The sequence below is a fragment of the Myxine glutinosa genome, chromosome 5, assembly GCF_964187855.1.
Source record: "Myxine glutinosa chromosome 5, kmMyxGlut1.1, whole genome shotgun sequence".
Classification (NCBI taxonomy): domain Eukaryota; kingdom Metazoa; phylum Chordata; class Myxini; order Myxiniformes; family Myxinidae; genus Myxine; species Myxine glutinosa.
In genome coordinates, this window is record NC_136265.1 from 145,825,144 (window position 1) to 145,846,656 (window position 21,513).

At 43.5% G+C, this 21,513-nt stretch overlaps 1 protein-coding gene across 1 annotated transcript in view; it reads right to left on the minus strand.

Moving 5' to 3' along the window:
- Positions 1-21,513, minus strand: part of LOC137426965 (uncharacterized) — a 302,476-nt gene that overhangs the window by 48,610 nt on the left and 232,353 nt on the right. The window contains exon 3 of the mRNA XM_068116035.2: positions 19,596-19,736. Within this exon, the coding sequence (XP_067972136.2) occupies positions 19,596-19,736 (141 nt within the window). The remainder of the gene's footprint in view (positions 1-19,595; positions 19,737-21,513) is intronic.

A 21,513-nucleotide genomic window follows, 5' to 3' on the forward strand; every position in this document is an offset into this window, starting at 1 on the left:
AATTTTCTGTAAGAAATGTGCAAGGGTGCCAGTATTTTTGCCCACGACTGTATTTGGTGATTATAAGCTTCCTGTAAATCAAATGGAAAGACAAGACAGTTATCCGATTCGACGGATTTAGGATTTGTATGCCACCTTAAATGGAGGACAGACTTTCACAAAGCTTGATCTCAGCAGTGCTTACTTGCAATTACCTTTGGATGAGGCATCAAAGGATTGCACAATCATAAATACTCACCGCAGCCTTTTGAGATATACCTGCCTTCCGCTAGGGATCTCCTCGTCGCCTTCCATCTTCCAGCGCAGTATGGACACATTTTTACAGGGCATTCCACACGTTTGTGTCTATATTGATGACATTTTAATTTCAGGGGAGACAGAGGCTGGCATGAGTAGTACGCATGTTTTCGCTTCATATACGTAACACGGGTAAATTCATTTTCAGGAGTGATTATGGCAGCGATCTGTTGCCTATACGTCGCCCCAAAAATAAACGGATGTGGCAGAGGTACGTGTTGCATGCTTGGAACAAGTGTGCTTAATGATGACACTTTTCTCCATCAAAAGTAATCTCTTTTTTACAGATGTTAGAAAACCCTTTTTTCTGTAATGCACATCCTGTGGTTTTCTGCAAGATGGAGGCTCATGGAAGATTGAGTTGGTGGGGAAGGTATGAACTGACAGCTGGACACACTAAGCGAGGGCCAAGGGGATGAATGGAGAGGAGGAGAGGAAACTGCTGCAAGTAAGATGGTACGGTAGGTCAGGTTAATGGGGATAGAGAAGATTGAAGGTAAGGATGACACGGCAGTAGAAGTATTCCACCTGGCTGAAGCCCTGGAAGTAAGAAAAATCAGAGAGACCACCGACCGACTTGCCTGTGATGGGAATGCAACAGACTTTGTGCTTATGTCTCATCGCAAGAGATTCCAATTGAGAGTTTTGGATTCCAATACAGATTCCAGGAGATGCGTGTGATGCCCGGGATGCAGCGCATGGGAGTTTTGGCGAGCTAATTTTTTTGTAATCTGTTTCGATCTGAGTAATAACTCTTCCACGAGCATTGACTTCATCTATAAAACAAAATAGATGATTTTTGATTATTCTATTGATTTTTTATTAAGCTGGCCTTTCAGTTGGTTCATGAGTAATCTGCATATGAGCTACTTTAGTCCAATTCCAAGGATGTCGCTCGTACCACGGAGTAACACCATGGTCTCTTCATGGAATGTCTAACCTTGGAGACTCCTCTTCAACCTTCCCCCATACTCTTTGGGGATGAGATGTTTCAAAATATCGCCCCATTGTCGGGACATCGAGCCCTCTGCAACACGTTGTGTATTCTCTCCGCAGGCAATTAAGAAGGAGACAACAGACATCTCTTCCAACAGTGTGATTTTGTAATTGCTTTTCGTCCATGTCAACCCTGCGACACAAGCAGCAAAAGCCTTTGACGTGTGAAAAGGCATTTGGATAATTGGGCAGCGGGTGGTTAAAAGGGTCTTTATCCATGCTGTCTGCTCTTTCGGGAGGCAAAGCCGGCCCTACGTTTCCTGCTGTGTCTCAGGTTACAATGGGACTGGGCCATTCGAGTCAGTAGACCTCGGCACGGACACCTGTCCATTTGAGAACGACATTCAGAACAAATCCCATGAAACGCGTTGAGCTCCAAAAGTAGATTAGCGTTTTGGAGTGAAGCCATTTCAAGATTGCTTGCTTCATTCGGTGGCTAAAAAATGGTGATGAACGTTGACAAGGTCCATTGGTTGTCAAGAGAAGGCAAGTACTTATTTGTCCGCTTCTTAAATGTAACTGCACCTTGACAAATTTGGCATTTATTGGGTGGAATATTTGACAAGAACCTTCTCTGGAAAGACCATGTTCGCATTTTCATGGAAGTCGAGTTACGATAGCGGTCCGTGCTCTTGTAAGGCCTATATTTGTTACGTGGACTGGCAGGAGAGCCAAGAGGTCTGCATACTGACAGTTGAGCTGTCGGGTCTGGATTTGAATCCCAACCCAGCAACAAACTACCATCCTGGGGTTCCGCAGGCAGGCCGAGGCATCAGTATCAGTGTGTGCGCTGTTCCTCAGATAGACGTTAAACTGGCATCTTGTCTGGCGGCATTAATTGGTGGATGTAAAATATCCCATGGTGTCCTTCATGAAGAGTTGGAGACCTATCGCTAGCACCCGGAACAAATTACAAATTCCTGCTCTGATTGACTGCTGGGAGGGCAATGGCAAATCACGCAGCATAACGCAGGCCAAGAAACTGCTTCGGCAGAAACGACGCTCTGCAAAGAGTATAGCACATCTCACCATAAATTCTTACATACAAAAAGTACGAGAGCGAGGAGAAGGTGGGAGAAAACAAATTGAGAAAAAATGTAATTAACAAAACTAATATATATATATAATAAAATCAATGATGTAAGATAAGGGAAAGAAGGTTAAGAGTCAGGAAGGCAAGGGATGTGTACGACTATTAACCCCTCCAGGATTGGGGTGAGTGTGGTCAAAATTTAAACATATTTGCTTATACTATGAATAGATGGTACCCAATGGCATTTTTGTCATCGAAGCAAATCCCTGATACCCCTGGCATTATCTCTGGGATTTTTAATAAAAATTATTCTGAAAGAGAAACCAGTTGTATGTCCAGAAATAACTTCATTGGTTGATCATGCACAACCAAGAGTTCAAATCTAGATCAAAGGGTGATAGGTAGTTCCGTTTCTACCACAGATTTGAAATCGGACAATAGAAAAGTATGGGTGTAGACTTGTAGCGCTGTGACCTGTAAAAGTATTCACTCCCCCTCCAAAGTTTTCACATTTTGATGCCACCTGAGCTTATTTCATGATGTTTTCAAATCAAACTTAATATATTGAGTCTTCACAACTACTCCAAAGTGATACAGCTTAAAAAAATGCAGATAAAATGTGAATAAGTTAGATTAACAGAGAAAATCCGATGATTCTGAGTTGCATAAGTATTCAAACCCTTTGCATAATTAACCCTAAATCACTTCAGGAGCAAATTATTTGTTTGAAATGTTACAAAATAAGTGTAATAGGTTTCACCTGAATGTAATCAGTGTGTTTTGTATATTAAGTCATGGCTCGTATAAGAGCTAACAAATATAACATATAATAAAGGGCATGGGACACAAGAGGGGGGAGAAGGGAAGCACAACAACAGTTTAACTTTAAAATGTTTAGCTCCCCCCACTTATTTTCAGGAGTTTTAAGGTACAACTCACTTGGTCAACCAACAAGGCGACCATGAAGACCAAAGAGTTTTCCAAAGAAGTCAGACATAAAGTGGTGGAGAGGCATCGTTCAGGAGAGGGTTATAAGAAGATTTCAAAGTCACTCATTATCCCTTTGAATACGGTGAAATCCATCATTAAGATGTGGAAGACGTATCATACCACCCAGACTCGACCCGGATCAAGTCATCCATCCAAACTCAGCAGCCGGGCAAGCACGAAACTGGTTTGGGATGTCACTGTAAATTCAACAATGAGTTTGAAATATCTACAAGGCTCTATTTCTGAGATGGGTGTCAGTATTCATCAATCAACAATATCCCGTTCCCTTCACAAAGCTGACCTCTATGGATAGGTGGCAAGAAAGAAGCCATTAATGAAAAAGACACATCTAAAAGCTCATATGGAGTTTGCAAATAAAACTTCTTAATGATACTGTAGGCATGTGGAGAAAAGTTTTGTGGTCAGATGAGATTTTTAAAAATTTAACTTTTTGTTCTAAATTCAAAGTGTTACATCTGGCGCAAGCCTAAAACTGCACATCGGCCAGTCAACACCATCCCTACTGTCAAGCATGGTGGTGGCAGCATCATGTTATGGGGCTGCTTTTCATCAGCAGGGACTGGCAAGCTTGTCAGGATAGAAGGAACAATGAACGGTGCAAAGTACAGGAGAATCCTTGATGAAAACCTGCTTGAATCAGCCACGAATCTGAAACTGGGTAGGAGATTCACATTTCAGCAGGACAATGATCCGAAGCACAAAGTTAAAGCTACACTGGAGTGGCTGAATGAGAAGAAAAGAAATGTTCTTGAATGGCCCGGTCAAAGTCCTGATTTGAACCCAATTGAACATTTATGGTGAGACTTAGAGATTGCAGTCCATCGACGATCCCCATCAAACTTGGCAGAACTAGACCAATTTTCACGTGAAGAATGGGCAAAGATTTCACCATCTCACTGTACAAAGCTGGTAGAGACCTACCCAAAAAGACTTAGCAGTCATTGCTGCAAAAGGTGCTTCCACCAAGTACTGACCTAAGGGGATGAATACTTTTACAAACAGTGAATTTTGATTTGTACATGTTTTTTGCAGGTATTCCTGACAGGTAACCTCCTTCAACTTTAACAGTGTTTAGTTTGATCTCTCCAGTTATGAATAGAAAAGTTCATTTGGAAAAAATAGTTTTTACATAATTCATCCAAATGTGGCATTATTGGTAGGGGATGAATACTTTTATATGATTATGGTAAAAGGGCTTCTAGGATAGTGCAGAGGTAACACACTTATCTTTGAGCTGTCAACTATGACTTGATTCCTGACCCGACTATAAACTGTCATTCTGTTGTTCTACAGGGAGGCTACCATCCTTCGGAGGGACCGCACTTTAAGTTAAGTGTCCTGTCTGCGATGGGGCGTTAAAGATCCCACGGCATCATCTTCTTATTTAAACTTTCCAATCATCTCCGCTCTATGTGGAACAATTCTGGCCCAGTTCTGGCCTAATCGACAGGCCAAGCCTGATGATCGACTGAGGCTGATTTGGGCAGGAATTCGGATTTTGGCTAGGGTACTGGCAATAATTAAACTACTCTTCATCTAAGACATTGTAAAGATCACACCTTTCGAAATATGCCAGTACCTTAACCAAGTTCAAAATTCCTGCTCCTGAGTGTCGCTAGGAAGAGCAACGGGAAGCCACCCAATAAATTCTGTCTATAGTCACTGGTTTAGCAACATTGATGCTCTTTGAAGACAGTGTGGTCATGAACAGAACATATATCAGGACCCAATCACGTCTCTCACCCGTAATTGGAGGGACCAACCAATCAGCTCTCACCCAATCAATTATCCCCATGGGGCTAGAATAACTATAATTAACCCCCTACTCTTCTAGCCAAAGAAAGCTGCATAAAGCAAAGAAGAAAAGCTACACTAGGTAAGAACAGGCATTTTAAAGACCATTTTCCCTGCAAGAGCGGGGGTTAGCCCTGCGGTCCCCATGACAATCTTCTCCATTTTGCCCTATTTTCTGCATCTCTCCTTGTTAACCCCCTTGCCCGCATTTCTTCTTCGACCATCTTTAGCCAAGTCTTTCTCGGTCTTCCCCGTCCTCTACTTCCCTCCACATTCACTTCCATCACTCTTCTCAACCAGTCACTTTCATCCTTCCTCAACACATGACCAAACCATCTCAACCTGTTCCTCTTCACAGCATCAATCACAGGCTCTATTCCCATCATCTTTCGCAATTCATCATTTGTCTTCCTCTCTCTCAACGATGCGCCGCACATCCACCGAACCATTCGCATTTCCACCCTTTCCAGCCTTCGTTGCTGCTCTACGTTCATTACCCATGTCTCGCTCCCATAAATCATAACACTTCTCACACATGCAGCATACACTAGGTAAGCCTTTTGCTATTTCAAATCCTACCTGGGTTCCTATACAGCTGTAAACATTCACAAGTAGCACATACATGAGGATCCCAATGCTGCTCCACACCACCCTCAGCTGCCGGACCGGTTTCACCACTTACATGTGAGTCTCGGCGACAGTGCGCACAGAAACGTGCACCACCGAGGCTCCCAAACATGTACCATGCACAATGCCAATAGCAGTAAACATATAAACAACAAGACCCAATCACGTCTCTCTCCTGTATTTGGATTTCAAAACCACTGGCACACTGATGTAAATGTTTAGTACCTTCCAGGTTGGGTAGAAAGTACCTTCTAGGTTGGGTAGTTTTGCATACTGATACAGCTCAAAGCCAATATCCCAGGAAAAAATCACAAAACAGTCAGAAAGTGTCCATAACTGAAAATATCCGCGAACAAAAGTTTGCCGGTGCTGCCTCAGTCTGCTCACTGTGGGTCACGTGATCCAAGCCAATGGCGGTGATACTGCAAATGTTTGCTAGGAAATGGTAACAACTGCCTCTTCTGCCGCTCATTTTATAACTTTTGCCAAAGTATTTACATAAAAAATTACTGCAGCTGTAAACCTTCAAATAAAGAGCTCATTCTAATCACTAATTCTTGATTTACTTAAGTTATTTTGCTGTTTATATTTCGCTGAGAATGGACTTTATACATTAGAAAGGAAGCAATTGCAAATGATTCATATGTCTATGTCTCTGATCTATGATCAATGTGTTTAAATGTTGAGATTTTAAAAATATCAAAGGGAGGCGCAAAGTGCCCCTCCCTTTATTTAAGGGATCGTTTCTCTTTATGCAGCTTTAACATGGCGACTGAATATACGTTTCTCGGCTTCAGCAACGAAATCAGCTGCAATTTTCAGAAGTAAATGCTTTGTACATCGAGGTAATGTGTTCCAAATTTCAGCCACGTCTGTTTCCACATTCTTAAGTTTTACTAAGAAAACCCTCGAAATCACGTTGGCGTCTGTCCGTCCGTCCGCCCAAAATGTGTTGGCGCTCATATCTCAAGGGCTATACATTGAAACTAGCTGAAACTTGGAATATACATCGGCCAATAGGTCTAGTTGATGGCTTTCGAAACAAATTCCACCTAAGTGCTATAGTTTTTGCTTTAAAATTAAATATATATAAATATATATACATAAATAAATATATAAAAATATATACACACCTTTTTAACCCTTCAAAATATTATTACACAAATCGAACGTGCTGGCCCAATGGCCTAATGGATAAAGCATCAGACTCCCAAGCTTGGGATTGTAGGTTCAAATCCCATCTGGGTTGAATTTTTTTTTTTCCCCTTACTTTTTCAAGTCTTTTATATCGTCTTGAATAATGAGCAAATGAACATCTTGTACAATGAGCAAATGCATTATTGGGTAAAATACCAGGGGCATAGAAAGGGCACTTTATATAAGGGTATGTGCCATGTGGCAAAGTATACAAAAGAAGGGACATTCCATAGCTTGTAGAAAATGCCAAACAATACAAAATAAGGGGCATTCAAAAAATATCGTGTGCATGCTGGACCACCCTTGTGTTCTGAGGAGGAACCAAGTAATGCTCCAGAAAAGTTAATATAATAATAATAATAATAATAATAATGCATTTATTTTATATAGCGCTTTTCAGGAAGCCCAAAGACGCTTTGACAGAGTGCAAAACATAATGCATAGCAAAACATAAAAACAATTGCAAAAAAGACAAGAATCAATAGGGAAATATTCAAAGCAAAAAGGAGGGAGAAGGAGAAGAGATAGTCAGGGGTTAAATGCTGTGGGTTAAATGTTGAATGCAGTGTTGAACAGGTGGGTCTTGAGTGATGTTTTGAATGCGGTGAGTGAGGAGGAGTCTCTGATGGTGTGAGGTAGTGAGTTCCAGAGGGTGGGAGCAGCGATGGAGAAGGCCCTGTCCCCCCAGGATCTGAATTTGGTCCGGATGGGGGGGGGGGGGGGTCAGGAGGTTGGTACCAGCAGAGCGGAGGTTGCGGGTGGGAGTGTGTCTGGAGAGGAGGTCAGCCAGGTAGGATGGGGCCAGGTTATGGAGGGCTTTGTAGGTCAAGAGGAGGATTTTGTACTGGATTCTCTGGGAGATGGGGAGCCAGTGAAGCTTGTAAAGGACAGGGGTGATGTGGTCACGGGTCCGGGAATGGGTGAGTAGACGGGCAGCGGAGTTCTGAATGTATTGGAGTTTATTGGTGATTGTTGAGGGTGAACCATAGAGGAGGCTATTGCAGTAGTCCAGACGGGAGGTGATGAAGGCGTGGATGAGGGTTTCTGCAGCCATGGAGGAGAGGGATGGACGGAGACGGGCGATGTTTTTCAGGTGAAAGAAGGCTGTCTTTGTGATCTGTTTAGTGTATTTGTCGAAGGAGGGTTTGGTCAAAGATGATGCCAAGATTCCGGATGTGAGGGGAGGTGGATACTGGGATACCGTCGATGTTGAGGGCAAAGCTATGGGTGGATTTTATGAGCGTTTTTGGGCCAATGATGATTATTTCAGATTTATCATAGTTAAGTTTGAGGAAGTTGATTTGAAGCCAGGATTTTATTTCAGTGATGCAGTTTGTCAGGATAGAGTGGGTGGCGGTGGAGATGGACTTGGTGGAGATGAAAAGCTGGATGTCATCGGCGAAGCAGTCGAATTTGAGACCATGATGGCGGATTAAGTGACCGAGGGGGGACAGGTAAAGGACGAAGAGGAGGGGGCCAAGAACTGTACCTTGGGGGACACCTTGGGGGAGGGGAGCAGTGGGGGATTTGCAGTTATTGATGGAGATGAACTGGCGTCTGTCAGAGAGGTATGCTTTAATACAAGAGAGGGCAGTGCCGGTAACGTTAAAGGTGGTTTTAAGTCGGGTGAGGAGGATGGTGTGATCGATGGTGTCAAAGGTGGCTCTGAGGTCGAGGAGGATGAGAATGTTGAGGTTGCCAGCGTCAGAGGAGAGGAGAATGTCGTTGGTGATTTTGAGGAGAGCAGTTTCAGTACTGTGGTTGGAGCGGAATCCGGATTTGAATGTTTCATGCAGGTTATTGGCAGAGAGGTGATGTTTGAGTTGAGTGGCTACAGCGCGTTCCAAAACTTTCGACAGAAAGGGTAGGTTGGAGATGGGTCTGAAGTTGTTTAGGGTGTCAGGGTTTCGTCCAGGTTTTTTCAGAATGGGGGTAACAGCAGCAATTTTGAGGGATGGTGGGATGATGCCTGTAGACAGGGAGGAGTTTATTGTTGCAATGATAAGTGGAGAGAGAGCAGGAAGGGAGGCCTTGACAAAGCTGGAGGGGATGGGGTCAAGAGTGCAGGTGACAGTTTTCATTCCTATGAGGAGATCAGAGAGGTCAGTAGGGGAGACTGGGGAGAATTGAGACAGGGGATGGCAGGATAAGGGGGGGCAGGTGGTTTGAGGGGGAGCGGGTGCGGCGGTGGTCAAGCTGTTGTAGATGTTTTCAATTTTGCGTTGGAAGAATGAAAGGAAGGAGATGCAGTTGTCTACTGTGAATGACTGGGTGGTGGTGTTCAGGGGGTTGAGGAGTTTGTTTATTGTAGAGAAGAGTGCTTTTGGGTTTCCTGAGCCAGAGTGGATAATTTGAGAGTAGTAGGCAGAGCGGGCGGACGCGGGAGAGGGCATCCTTATAGTGTTGTAGGTGGTCCTTGTAGGCCTGGGAGTGAACTGTGAGACCTGTTTTATTGCGGAGTCGTTCAAGTTGGCGAGCACGAGTTTTCATCAGGCGGAGTTCAGGGGTAAACCAGGGAGCAGAATGGGTGAAAGAAACTGTTTTGGTTTTTATAGGCGCAAGTTGGTCAAGGCAGGAGGAGAGAGTGTGGTTGTAGTAGTCAGTGAGGTCAGAAGGGGTGTGGAGGTCAACGAAGGGAGAAGTGGACATTTTTTCAGAGAGGGTGGATGAGAATGAGGTAGGTGAAAGAGCGTTTAGCTTACGGAAGCTGATAGTGCGATAATGCCTTGGTGCTGGGGTGGGGATGTTGATGGTCATAGTGATGGCTAAGTGGTCAGTGAGGGTGAGGTCAGAGCCAGAGAGATGATGCAAAATAAGTCCAGTAGAGCAGACAAGGTCCAAAATGTGACCACGGTTATGGGTAGGAAAGTTGACATGTTGAGTGAGGTTAAAGCAGGTGAGTAAATCAGTGAAGTCAGTGGTTATCGTGGAGTCAGTGGAGTCCATGTGGATATTGAAATCACCAAGGAGGAGGATTGAGGGGGAGAGGGAACATAGCTGGGTCAGAAAGTAAGAGAAGTCAGACAGGCATGATGGGTGTGGTTTGGGAGGGCGGTAGACAACAGCCATGACTGACTGTGTGTGACCAGAGAGTTTAAAAGCCAGGTGTTCAAATGATGGAGCAGATGCGATGGAGATGAGGCTGGTCCTGATGTCTTGTCGGTGAATAACGGCAATTCCACCACCTCGGCCCTCCGAGCGTGGTTTATTGATGTAAGAATATCCATTGGGTGTGGTGAGGTTGAGTGCGAAGTAGTCCAGAGGTTGTTGCCAGGTTTCAGTGAGACAGAGAAAGTCCAGTTTATTTTCCAGGATGTAGTCGTTCAGGATGAGGCATGTGTTGTTGAGGGACCGGGTATTGAACAGGGTGAGCTTGATGTTGTTTTGTACGGCGGGTATGAATTCAGGTGATTTGGCCAGGGTTCGCAGACAGGAGGTGCGATTGTGTGCGTTGCTGTGACCAGGTGCGCTGGGATGATGAGTGGGAGTGCGCTGAGCCGACCATAGTACGGGAATGAAGTGACCTGTTTGTAAATAAACAAACTTACGACGGGAGCCACGGTGAATGTACCTGGGTCGTCGCAGGAGTCCATTGGATTTGATTGCAGAGATGCATGATGGGGTGGAGCGGGTATTAAGCAGAAGAAGCCTTGCGGCGGAGTACCGCAGAGCCATGCCAGCAGGAGCGAAGAGACGAGCACAAGGCCAAGGTTGAGGAGGTGAAACAATAGCCACAAACCACGGGAGCGGGCCCGAGGAAACAGCGAAGGAGCCTGGCAGGTGAAGCCAGGAGCAGAGCCGGGACCGAGCAGAGGGCAGACAGGAGCGAAGAGACGAGCACGAGGCCAAGGTTGAGGAGGCAAAGCGGCAAATGCAGCGGCAAACGACCGCCGCCGCTAATCAAGATCACGGCGGCAAACCGCCATCACCACCGCTGCAAACAATGGGCACACCGGCACAACCCACAGGAGCAGGCCCGAGGAAACAGCGAAGGAGCCGGGCAGGCGAAGCTAGGAGCAGAGCTGGGACCATGCAGAGGGCAGACTCAATGGCCAAAAATCCGCCACGACCACCAGAAAAGCAAGCTATGGACAATGGTCCAGTCAGAGAAGCGGCGAGCAAGCGACGCCAGCGTCCTCTCCGGACCGGACCGGAAGCGGCTTTCTGAAATTGCTCGCCGCTTGCTCGCCAATATAAAGGAGCGCCAATTTGATTCATACACCTGCATGATGAAGTGAATGTATTTTATTTGCCAGATGTAGGGTGCCCTTTTATATGAATTTTTCTAGAGCATTACTCTAGAAATAAATGGCATTGACAAAATTATTGACACCCTAGACTTAATATTTGGTAGCACAGCCTTTGGACAAAAAAACCTTCAGTCAAGCGCTTCCTATAGCCATGAAAGAGCTTCCTACACCTCTCTACTGGCAGTTTTGTCCCACTCTTCTTGTGCAAACTGCTCCAGGTCTCCCAGATTTGAAGGGTGCCTTCTCCCAACTGCTATTTTAAGATCTCCCCACAGGTGGTTCAATGGGATTTAGATCTGGACTCATTGCTGGCCACTTCAGAACAGTCCAGCGTTTTGTATTGAACCTATTCCTGGGTGTTTTTTGAGCTGTGTTTGGGGTCATTGTCCTGCTGCAAGACCTATGACCTTCGATGGAGACCCAGCTTTCTGATACTGGGTTGAACATTGCGCTCCAAAATGCCCTTGTAATCTCCTGATTTCATGATGCCATGCACACATTCAAGGCACCCAGTGCCAGAGGCAGCACAGCAACCCCAAAACATCACTGAACCTCCTCCATGTTTGACTGTAGGGAAGGTGTTCTTTTCTTTGAAGGCTTCATTTTGTTTTCTGTAAACATAGAGATGATGCGCTTTACCAAAAATCTCTAATTTGGTCTCATCTGTCTACAGGACATTCTCCCAGGATTTTGGCTTGTTCAGGTGTGTTTTGGAAAACTCCAGTCTGGATTTCTTATGTCTCTCTCTCAGCAGTGGGGTCCTCCTGGGTCTCTTACCATAGAACCCCCTTTCATTGAGTTGGTGACGGATAGTGTGAGTTGAAACTGACGTACCTTGTATCTGAAGGTCAGCTTAAATCTGTTTGGCAATTGATCAAGGTGCTTTCTCCACCATTCGAACAATCCTTCGCTGCAATCTTCAATCAGGTTTTCTCTTTCAGCCACGTTCAGGGAAGTTGGCTTCAGTGTCGTGGGCCTTAAACTTACTGATAACATTATGTACGGTGTACACTGTACACAGGAACATAAAGGTCTCTGGAGATGGAATTGTAGCCTTGAGATTGCCCATGCTTGGCTGCAATCTTGTGTCTGATCTCCTCAGACAATTCTCTGGCTTTATTTCTTTTCTCCATGCTCATTGCGATACACACAGTGACAAAAAACAGCAGAATGACTCATTTTCTCTATTCAACATGGTTGAATGAGTGATTTTTATATTGCAGGCACCTGCAACTCACCACAGGCAAGTTAGATTCCCAAGTAAAGAGGAATCACTTGCTTGAAATTGAATTATTTGTAACACATTCTAAAAGGTGCCAATAATATTGTCCGGGCCATTTTATGATTTCTATGTGGTAGAAGCTAAGATTTCGTAATTTTTTGAGCTTTTTTGTTTTGTTCGGGTTAGATATAAATATGACTGCAAGCCAAAGAAATAAATATGTGGATTCCAAAAGATTTTTTAATTTCAACAATTTTCTGGAAGAAATGGTGCATTATTTGAAAAAGGTGCAAGGGTGCCAATATGATTAGCCACGACTGTATATCATCACTACCTGGAAACTTAAATAAAAAAATCGTCAAAGACAAAACCATTTGAGAATGTTTGCCAGGTATCGATCGGCTCTTGCATGATGTCGACCGCAGTAACAGGAATAGGTCTATGCTTGGGCGGTCCGACTGGTAAGCGATGGCATGAGTTGTCTGCCATGCATGCCATGAAGACACTCTTATTGCTGTATGGGTAAGAGGTGCAGATCGCAATATTCATTCTGCAGTACCAGGCCTGTATGCCTGCCTGCTACAACCACATCATTATGCATTATTGATCAGTTCCCACAACCTATGCACCAGCAGACCTTCTTCATTATAGATTCAGGCCCGACTTGCAAACTTTTGTTTTCCGTGTCAAACTCCCTGTGACTATTTGGGTTTTTTTCTGATTATTTATGGCTCGGTTTTTAACCAAGTGGCTCCCATAAAGGACACATGATACCCATAAAATCATAATAATATAATATTTATTATTGTAACCCATAAGATATAAAACCTCGTCCAGGCGTGAGCCATAACAAGCTTTATAACCAAGAAGATACTGTATAAACTTATCATTCGTTATTACTAACCATACTCTCATTCATAACTGACAAAGGGAAATATCCATTGTAACTATCAGTTATAACTGACAGGTTTCATGATGTCAACTGTTTCAGTTATAGTAGATCTCTTCCCGTTTCACTGGTGTTAGTGCAAGATGACTCCTCGTGTCCACAAACTACAAAATTGTACATTGTTGGCTATGATTACAGCATGTGTGGTTAAGGAAGAACTATTTCCTCGAAGTATAAAGGTTTCATGAAAAATGGCGACTGAAAGAAACAGTTAAAGACAAATATTTTAGGAATTGCTTGGAAGAGCTGATCGACTTGATGAACTGCGTGTGAATGTCTCTCCCTGAAATGTTGGATTTGTTTCCAGAAAAAGTGAACCTCTCCTCCTCATCCCTGTCCATGAAGTCGTGATACTTATCGAAGATGTTTGATTCCACCTGCAGCAAGGCTAAGGCACATATTGTGATTTTAACAGACACTCTGCTTGAAACTGAATGGCGTGAACGGCGAGAAGTTCAACTCGATCAAACTATCTCAGTTACAACTGTCATTCAAAGAATTGCCGGCTTTATATTGACACTATCCTTCATACCTGACAGTTTTTTTGGGGGGGAGGGGGAGGGGGGTTTGTATACAAGATGGAGGCTCGTGTAAGAACTAACATTAATGACAAAAAAAAACGGACACATAAGACGAAATAAAGGGAGCGGGAGACGAGATGGGGAGAGAGAGGGAAGCCCACAAGTACACAACATTTGAGAGCAGGGACATCGGGATATCTTTGGGAGGGAGAGGGCTTGGTGGGAGGAAGCGGGGAGGCGGTGGGAGAGGTAAAAACCACATAGACACTGCAAGGACTTCCAGGAAAGAAGTCGGTATTTCAGAAAAGTGGATCTGGGGTGAATTAACGGGGGTAGAAAATATCAAGGTTTTGGATGAGGGAAGATAAGAGATGGTGGTGGACAGCTGTTTTAAAGACCTGGAGGGAGGAGTGGGATTGAAGAGAGTGAGGGAGTTTGTTCCAGAGGCGGGAGAAAAGAGGAATGAAAGAGTGAAGGTGAGCAGAGAGTGTTGATTTCGGCAGTTTAACCATAAGAGGGTTGCTGGCAGATCTTGTGCGACCTGCAGGAATATTAGGGGGACAGAGCACAGAGAGAGCTGGGGGAGCAAGGCCGGAGAGGAGTCGGTAGTAGATAGAAAGACCACCTACCTGCCTGCGGTGAGGGAGTGAAAGACCCTCAGAGTTAGCTTCATCGCGGGAGATTCCAATGATTCTGAAACATTGGAAGCACCATTTCAGTTTATCAGTTTCTGAAGGATAAAATGTGGATGAGGATTATCAACAAGTGAAAACAGGGTAAAGTTGTAATAATTGTTCCAAGGTTAAAATAATTTTTCAGTCTGTACATCCGAAGGGGACGTGTTGAGCCTATTTGAGCCTGCAGCAAGCGTACCGTGCTTTGTGACATGTCTGCAAGACGAGGTACATTGAGATGTAAAGACAGCACGACGAGGGAATGCACAGCAGGGACTTCATTTCGAGCAAGGTGGACCGGTATGACCTGCCACAAAGGTGATGCATTGTTGACCAATGGACACTGGCAGGTCATGCGGAGAGTGCATGAACAGTCCTAATGAAGATGGAGGGCTTTGGACGCCCGTGGTGCCAGATATTTGTGTTGGCAGAGCTGGAGCGGAACGGCACAGTGTGGCCGATGCATCTGATTGGCTGTGCCACACGAAAACCTGTGCATTGCCTCAAACTAGTCGGTAAGGACAGCAGGTAAGGCTTAATTCCGTTGGTGCCACCACCGAACGGTCTTCATCGGGGACTGTGCAAGCACCGTGCACCAGGTATTATAAGTATCCTTTCCTCGGTGGTCCCAGGGTCATCAGGTGGCTACAATACGCAAATTATGAGGCCTAACGTTATTTAAACCATATATGGCTTTAGACAGGTTAGCGCAGTCATGTCCGCTGAATAAAGGACACTAAGATCGATAAGGAAGGCTGTGCTGGGATTAAAAGGATGTCTGACCATCGGACGAAGTGCAATGGGAAGGACATTAGAGAAAAGATGTGTTACGGAACATGAACAAAGTCATGAATAAAGTTTTCTCTATTATGCAGGTAGTTTATATGCACCACCGAAGGTTATGTTTTCACACCTGCCTGTCTGTTTGTTTGTCGGTGAACAGGATATCTCAAAAATTTGTGGACTGATTCGGACGAAATTTGGTGGACAGATTGGGTGTGTGACGAGGATGAAATGATTCGATTTTGGGGAAGATCCGAACCCGGATCAGAAAATATTGAAAGTGATTCTTCACCATTGATTTATCGGGCAAAAACCCAATATATAGCACGATATGTCAAAAAGGTATGGGCGGATTTGGCCCACATTTGATGGACTGCTTTTGTGTGTGACAAGGATGAAATGATTCGATTTTGCAGAAGATCCGAATCCGGATCAGAGAATATTTAAAGTGATTCTTCACCATTGATTGGTAGGGCAAAACCGATATAGAGCATGATATGTCAAGAAGTTATGGACGGATTTGGCCCACATTTGATGGACTGCTTTGGTGTGTGACAAGTATGAAATGATTCGATTTTGTGGAAGATCCTAATCCGGATCGGAGAATATTTAAAGTTATTCTTCACCATTGATTTATAGGGCAATAACCCAATATATAGCACGATATGTCAAAAAGTTATTGGTGGATTTGGACCAAATTTGATGGACTGCTTTGGTGTGTGACAAGGACGAAATGATTCGATTTTTGTGAAAAGCCGAAAACGGATCCGGATTTTAAAAAAAACAAGTACAAAAAGTTTTAATTAAAACAAAAGCCGCGTCGATGTTACACAATGCCTAGATGCAGCTGTGCCTATAACGTCGATGTTATAGGCACAGGACATTCCTATTGATTCGATTACTTGATGTTATTTTTGTGCAAAGTGAAAATATATCTCGGTAATTTCCCGTGTGTGGCGACGAATTTTTAATATATCTCGGCATTTTCCCGTCTGTTATTTCAGGCGGTGTATGACTGACCATGCCGCGATTTAAAATAAATATATCTCGGCAATTTCCCGTGTGTGGCGACACGTGAACGAAGCTATGCTCCTCTCTCCACATTATTGTGACGACGTATAAATTAAATATTTCATCGTGACGATTGTCATCAAATGGACGAATTTTTAATATATCTCGGCATTTTCCCGTCTGTTATTTTGGGCGGTGTATGACTGACCATGCCGCAATTTAAACAATATATATATATATCTCGGCATTTTCCCGTCTGTTATTTCGGGCGGTGTATGACCGACCATGCCGCGATTTAAAAAAAAAATATCTCAATGGACTTGAAGTTACAGGCCTTTGAGAATTCATTTCGTTCTATAAAGGGCAACTTTCATCGGATTTTCTTCCCGTTTTTTTTCAACCGAGTCTAAAACTATGTTAGCAACTGTGAAAAATGAAATGATATATCGAATTTGATTTGAAATAAAACTGTGTGAGAGAGGAAGACACCACGGGCCTACAAAACAGGCCTCAAAGCTATGCGAGTTAATAAAATGGTGGATATTTGTTTATATGAAGCCTCTCCCACAATGGGTGGAGCTATGGTTCCCAGAATGGGTGGAGCTTTGAGGTTTTGTCTTCTCTGCAAGAACAAGAGGAACAAGAAGAAGAAGAACAAGAAGAACAACAACAACAGTAGAGGGCACTCTATGAGCAGCGTCTGCGACGCAGCTAAAAATTGAGTGATTCTTCACGCATTGATAGATGGGGTCAAAAGAATATACAGCATGGTATTTCAAAAAGTTGTAGATGGATTGAGATATAACTAGGTGGATGACAAGAACAAGCCGATTCGATTTTGGATGACAAGAACAAGCCGAAGCAGCCAGCTAACGCCGATAGCGCTAGCTAGCTGCTTGGTAAAGGAGCACAACCCAAGCTTCTCCCTTTCAGTTTCGTATGAAACAGCAGGAGCGAGTTTCAAAAGTTCGTTACGAAAAATGCCACGGTATCAGCAGAAAGGGCCATGCTATTAACCCAACATTTGTGGGTTATATAGAGTACAGTAGATCTTCGCTCAGTTCTGTAAGTAAACCTTACTTCACGGATGTTGGGATTCCTCCAAATTTCTTCATTTAGTGCGATAAAGAGCATTAACGACTGTTTAAAAAGCTAAGCATACGTGTTTGTGGTTTATAATATTTTTACTTCCTATTGCTCCCACGGAAACGTAATTATAACTATTAGCTATTTATACACGTTATCTTATCGCTGCAGGAAAAACGCCTTGAGGAAGTGGGACATTATTAGCGCTGAGGAAGCGCCTCTAGCGAATGACTTCCAGCCAGTGTAACGCGAATTCCTGTCACAGGAATTCTGAGATCATATAAGTGTGACGTGGCAGTTCCTGATTGGTTCGTGTTGGGGAACCCCTTCTCGCTGCCGACGTGACGTAAATTCGCGCACGCGCACTGGTGAAGCGCGAGATTCGGCCCAAGGTTCTTCTTATTATTATTATTATTTTTGTATACAAGATCGAGGCTCGAACCATGATCGAGGCTCGAAATTCCATGCCCGAACCTCAGCGCAATCCAAGAGGATTCACTTGTTAGTATTAACATTGTTTTGTAATAACATTAACATTATGCGATTATCATTAATTTTGTTATTGAAAGCGTCTTTGGGAAAACGCCACGATAAAGCTAATTTAACTTTATATACACCTCAACGTGCAACTCCATTGACGGCAATGGCGGGGAAACTCGCTCGGGGGGAGAAAACCCCCTTGGGGTGGGGGGGGGGTGAATGAATGCGCTACAACCTTCATTATGTAACCCTTGGTCATCCTGTCAAGTTTGGTTGAGATTGTATAAGTAACGACAGAATGTATTATTGGCATCAAAAATGCATCAGACAGACACAAATGCAATGGCGTATTTTAGTATGATGATGATGATGTTGTTGTTTTTTGGAGAGATTGCATATGGGGACACATTTTCTTAATTTACATTCTATCCCTAAATGTTGAAGGTCAAGATCATATGGCGGTCCGAAAATACATCAAACAACAGGATTTCGGGTCAGCGCAGCGAGCCCCACTGATCGTGCATTGGTACAGATCAGGCCAAACTCAGTGAACAATTTCCTTCTCATCCCAAACATCTTGAATCACTCGATTTTAGATTTGCCTTTGGATCTGATCAAGTTCTGATCAAGTCAAAGTTCAGATGATACTCACACGACGGATACAAATCTGACACATACAAATCATATTCCAAGAACATTTATATCGCAGGTTGTGGCACAGCAGCCTCCTTTCAAACGGATATCTTTTCCTTGGATGACGTCAAGCTAGCCACGCCTTGTTTTGACTGAAAATGTGACGTCATAAAGGGAAGCCAGCCTGCTATCATAAAAGGGAAAGCTTCCTCAATTGTAAAGTTTAAAATCAAATTAATTCTCTGTTATTAGAGGAAATTTAGCCTGGTGTTGGCTTAGCGGTTCGGGTGCCGGGTTGGGATCCTACGGATCCTGGGTTCGAATCCCGGGTCATCGCTGAATTAACGCCAGGAGGGTTGACTCAGCCTGTCATCCTTCTGAAGTCGGCAAATTGAGTACCAGCTCACTGGTAATTCCCTGTATGTCTCAAGAGGTGACCGACAGGGTTGGCGGCAGGAAGGGCATTCGGCCATAAAACATTGCTTCAAAAAGGGGACCAGGCGGCAGGAAGGGCATTCGGCCATAAAACATTGCTTCAAAAAGGGGACCAGGGTGCCCAAAAAGACCAACCCCTGCTCTGCAGGGGAAAATGGCCTCCAAAGGTGGTTCATATTAGAGGAAATTTGCAGTTGTTCATCATGAGCTTGTATTGTCTAAAGTCCTTTTCACAATTAATAAAATAATTATAATCAATATGAGGTAGACCACTTTTAAAGTGGTTCATTTTGTTTGTGTGAAGACTGAGCAGTGACAACAAATAGGAGTTGATGGTGTGTTAAATTGTTAATGTGGTTAGTTAAATAATAGTAATAAAGAAAAAATAGTTGTAAGCAAAAGAAGGTGGAGTGATGTATGCTCATCAAGTCATCATACAGAGAACATAAATAAGACTTGAGACTGTTCAGGTGCATATCCTAAAGGTCTTGCATAAGCCTTTGGTGATGTAAGAAATCGTATATAATATGTAGATAGATCCAAATCATGGTATGAAAGGTCAATACGAAAACTTTTCATTAATTCAGCTCACTCACCAAGGCGCTTGAGGGAAGCGAAGTGGTTATACTCTGGCTTGCAGATGGCAGGTAAGTAAGCCAGGTGTGGATGTGATTGGGAGGGACCGAGTGGCGTCATCAGTGCCGAGGTCACGTGGATGTTGTTAAATCTTGCCTTGTCTGCAAAACGAGGGAGGGCATAATCCGAATATGTAGATAACCGTTTGGGATTATTATATCTATTTCGCATGAGATTCCCTGCCATCTACATTTTGGGGAAGGTTGGGTTGAGTATTTACATGAACGTGATGAACAACACTTTTTATGAAAGCAAACAAACGAAGGTATTAACATTGTGTACTTGCGGATGACTTGTCTTTTTAATACGTACAAAGTTCGTTGCATATGGACCTTATGGAAACCCTGCACAGATATCACTTTACACACGTCATACAATATGTTACACAGGTCTCTTTCAATGAGTTGTCTTACGTATGTTGCATTTTCACTTCAACAGCGAAGCCAAGCCTGTGATTATGATTCATCCATTTATTACGTATGCAAATATGGTGCCATTTTGACCTCACCACTTCCCTCGTTTACCCTCGGACATTCCACGCTTACCTTCTTCCCCTTTCTTCCTCTCTCCTTACTTTTTTACCTTTCTCTTCCACCTCCCCTGTACTCTCCCTACTCTACTTCGTCTTCTATCATCCTTCTCATCTTTTCTTCAATTTGAATGTCTCCACTCCTCTACCATGTGCAAATGTAACAAATAGATAGTCGTTTACCTCCCACCACTTACATAATATTCAACTCATTGTATCCACATAAATGCACAGTATTAAGGTGCACGACAACGTAATCCCAGGTATGATAGCATCACACGCATCTTGTGTTGCTGCGCATTACTACAATTAGCTGCACAATACTCATCCTGACATTTTGCTCAATTATATTTTAGCTTTTTAAGTTTGAAGTATGAAACATCTCTTTGTACTTCAGCTGTTGGGTGCAATGATGTATGAAAAAGTACAGAACTTTCACTAATCGATGTTCGATAGGTGCAAATGTACACCACTTGAAGATCAATGGTGGCACCAACTGCGAGACACAGAAATCTTGCCTTCACCAAACTTCAAAGGCTGAAATGTAATTGAGCAAAATGTCAGAACTTGTACGTGCAGCAAATGTACACTCCCCGGGGTCCAGGCAGTCATGCACGGCTCTCAAATCGATAAAATTAACATCTTGGTATTACAAAGTGATCCGCGGAGGAAATTTTAATTCGCCATCACAATCATAGATATAGGAATTATTTACAAATGTTGTTCATATTCTGCTGTTATTTTTGTTCTGGTGCGTCCTGATCCATTCTGTGGTATATGTCTTCCATGAGCCCTGATTCTGTATACACACAAAAAATAATAATGCAGCTGTTCATAACCGATGTCAGACACAAACAAACGACAACTTTGGAGTCTGACTCCACTTAACAACTGCGTTGTGGTGCTGCGCTGGTGAGGGGATCATGCTGACCTCCTATCTGCTATAACATCCTCCTATCTGCTGTGGAGATTAACGATCCCTAGTCAAAAAATAGGGGAGAAATAGGAGAAAATAGGGAGAAAATACATACAAAAATGTTTTCCCCCTATTTTTCTCCATATAAAAACATTTTAAATAGCTAGTTTTGGAACAAAAAAATAGGAAAACAATAGCAACAAATTTGGTGGAAAAAAATTAACAACAAGGAGCACAAATATAGTTGGCTGCTGGTTGCATCATTTTCTGGAAGCATAGCTGTGCAGGTTGAGTTGGCTACCAGTAAGCTGGTACTCATTTCACAACCTATCATAGGTTGAGTCAACCCACCTGGTGTTATGCACAATGGCACGACAGGGGCTTGAGCTGATGTCCCTAAGTCCTCAAACAAGCCACGTTAACCGATAAGCCA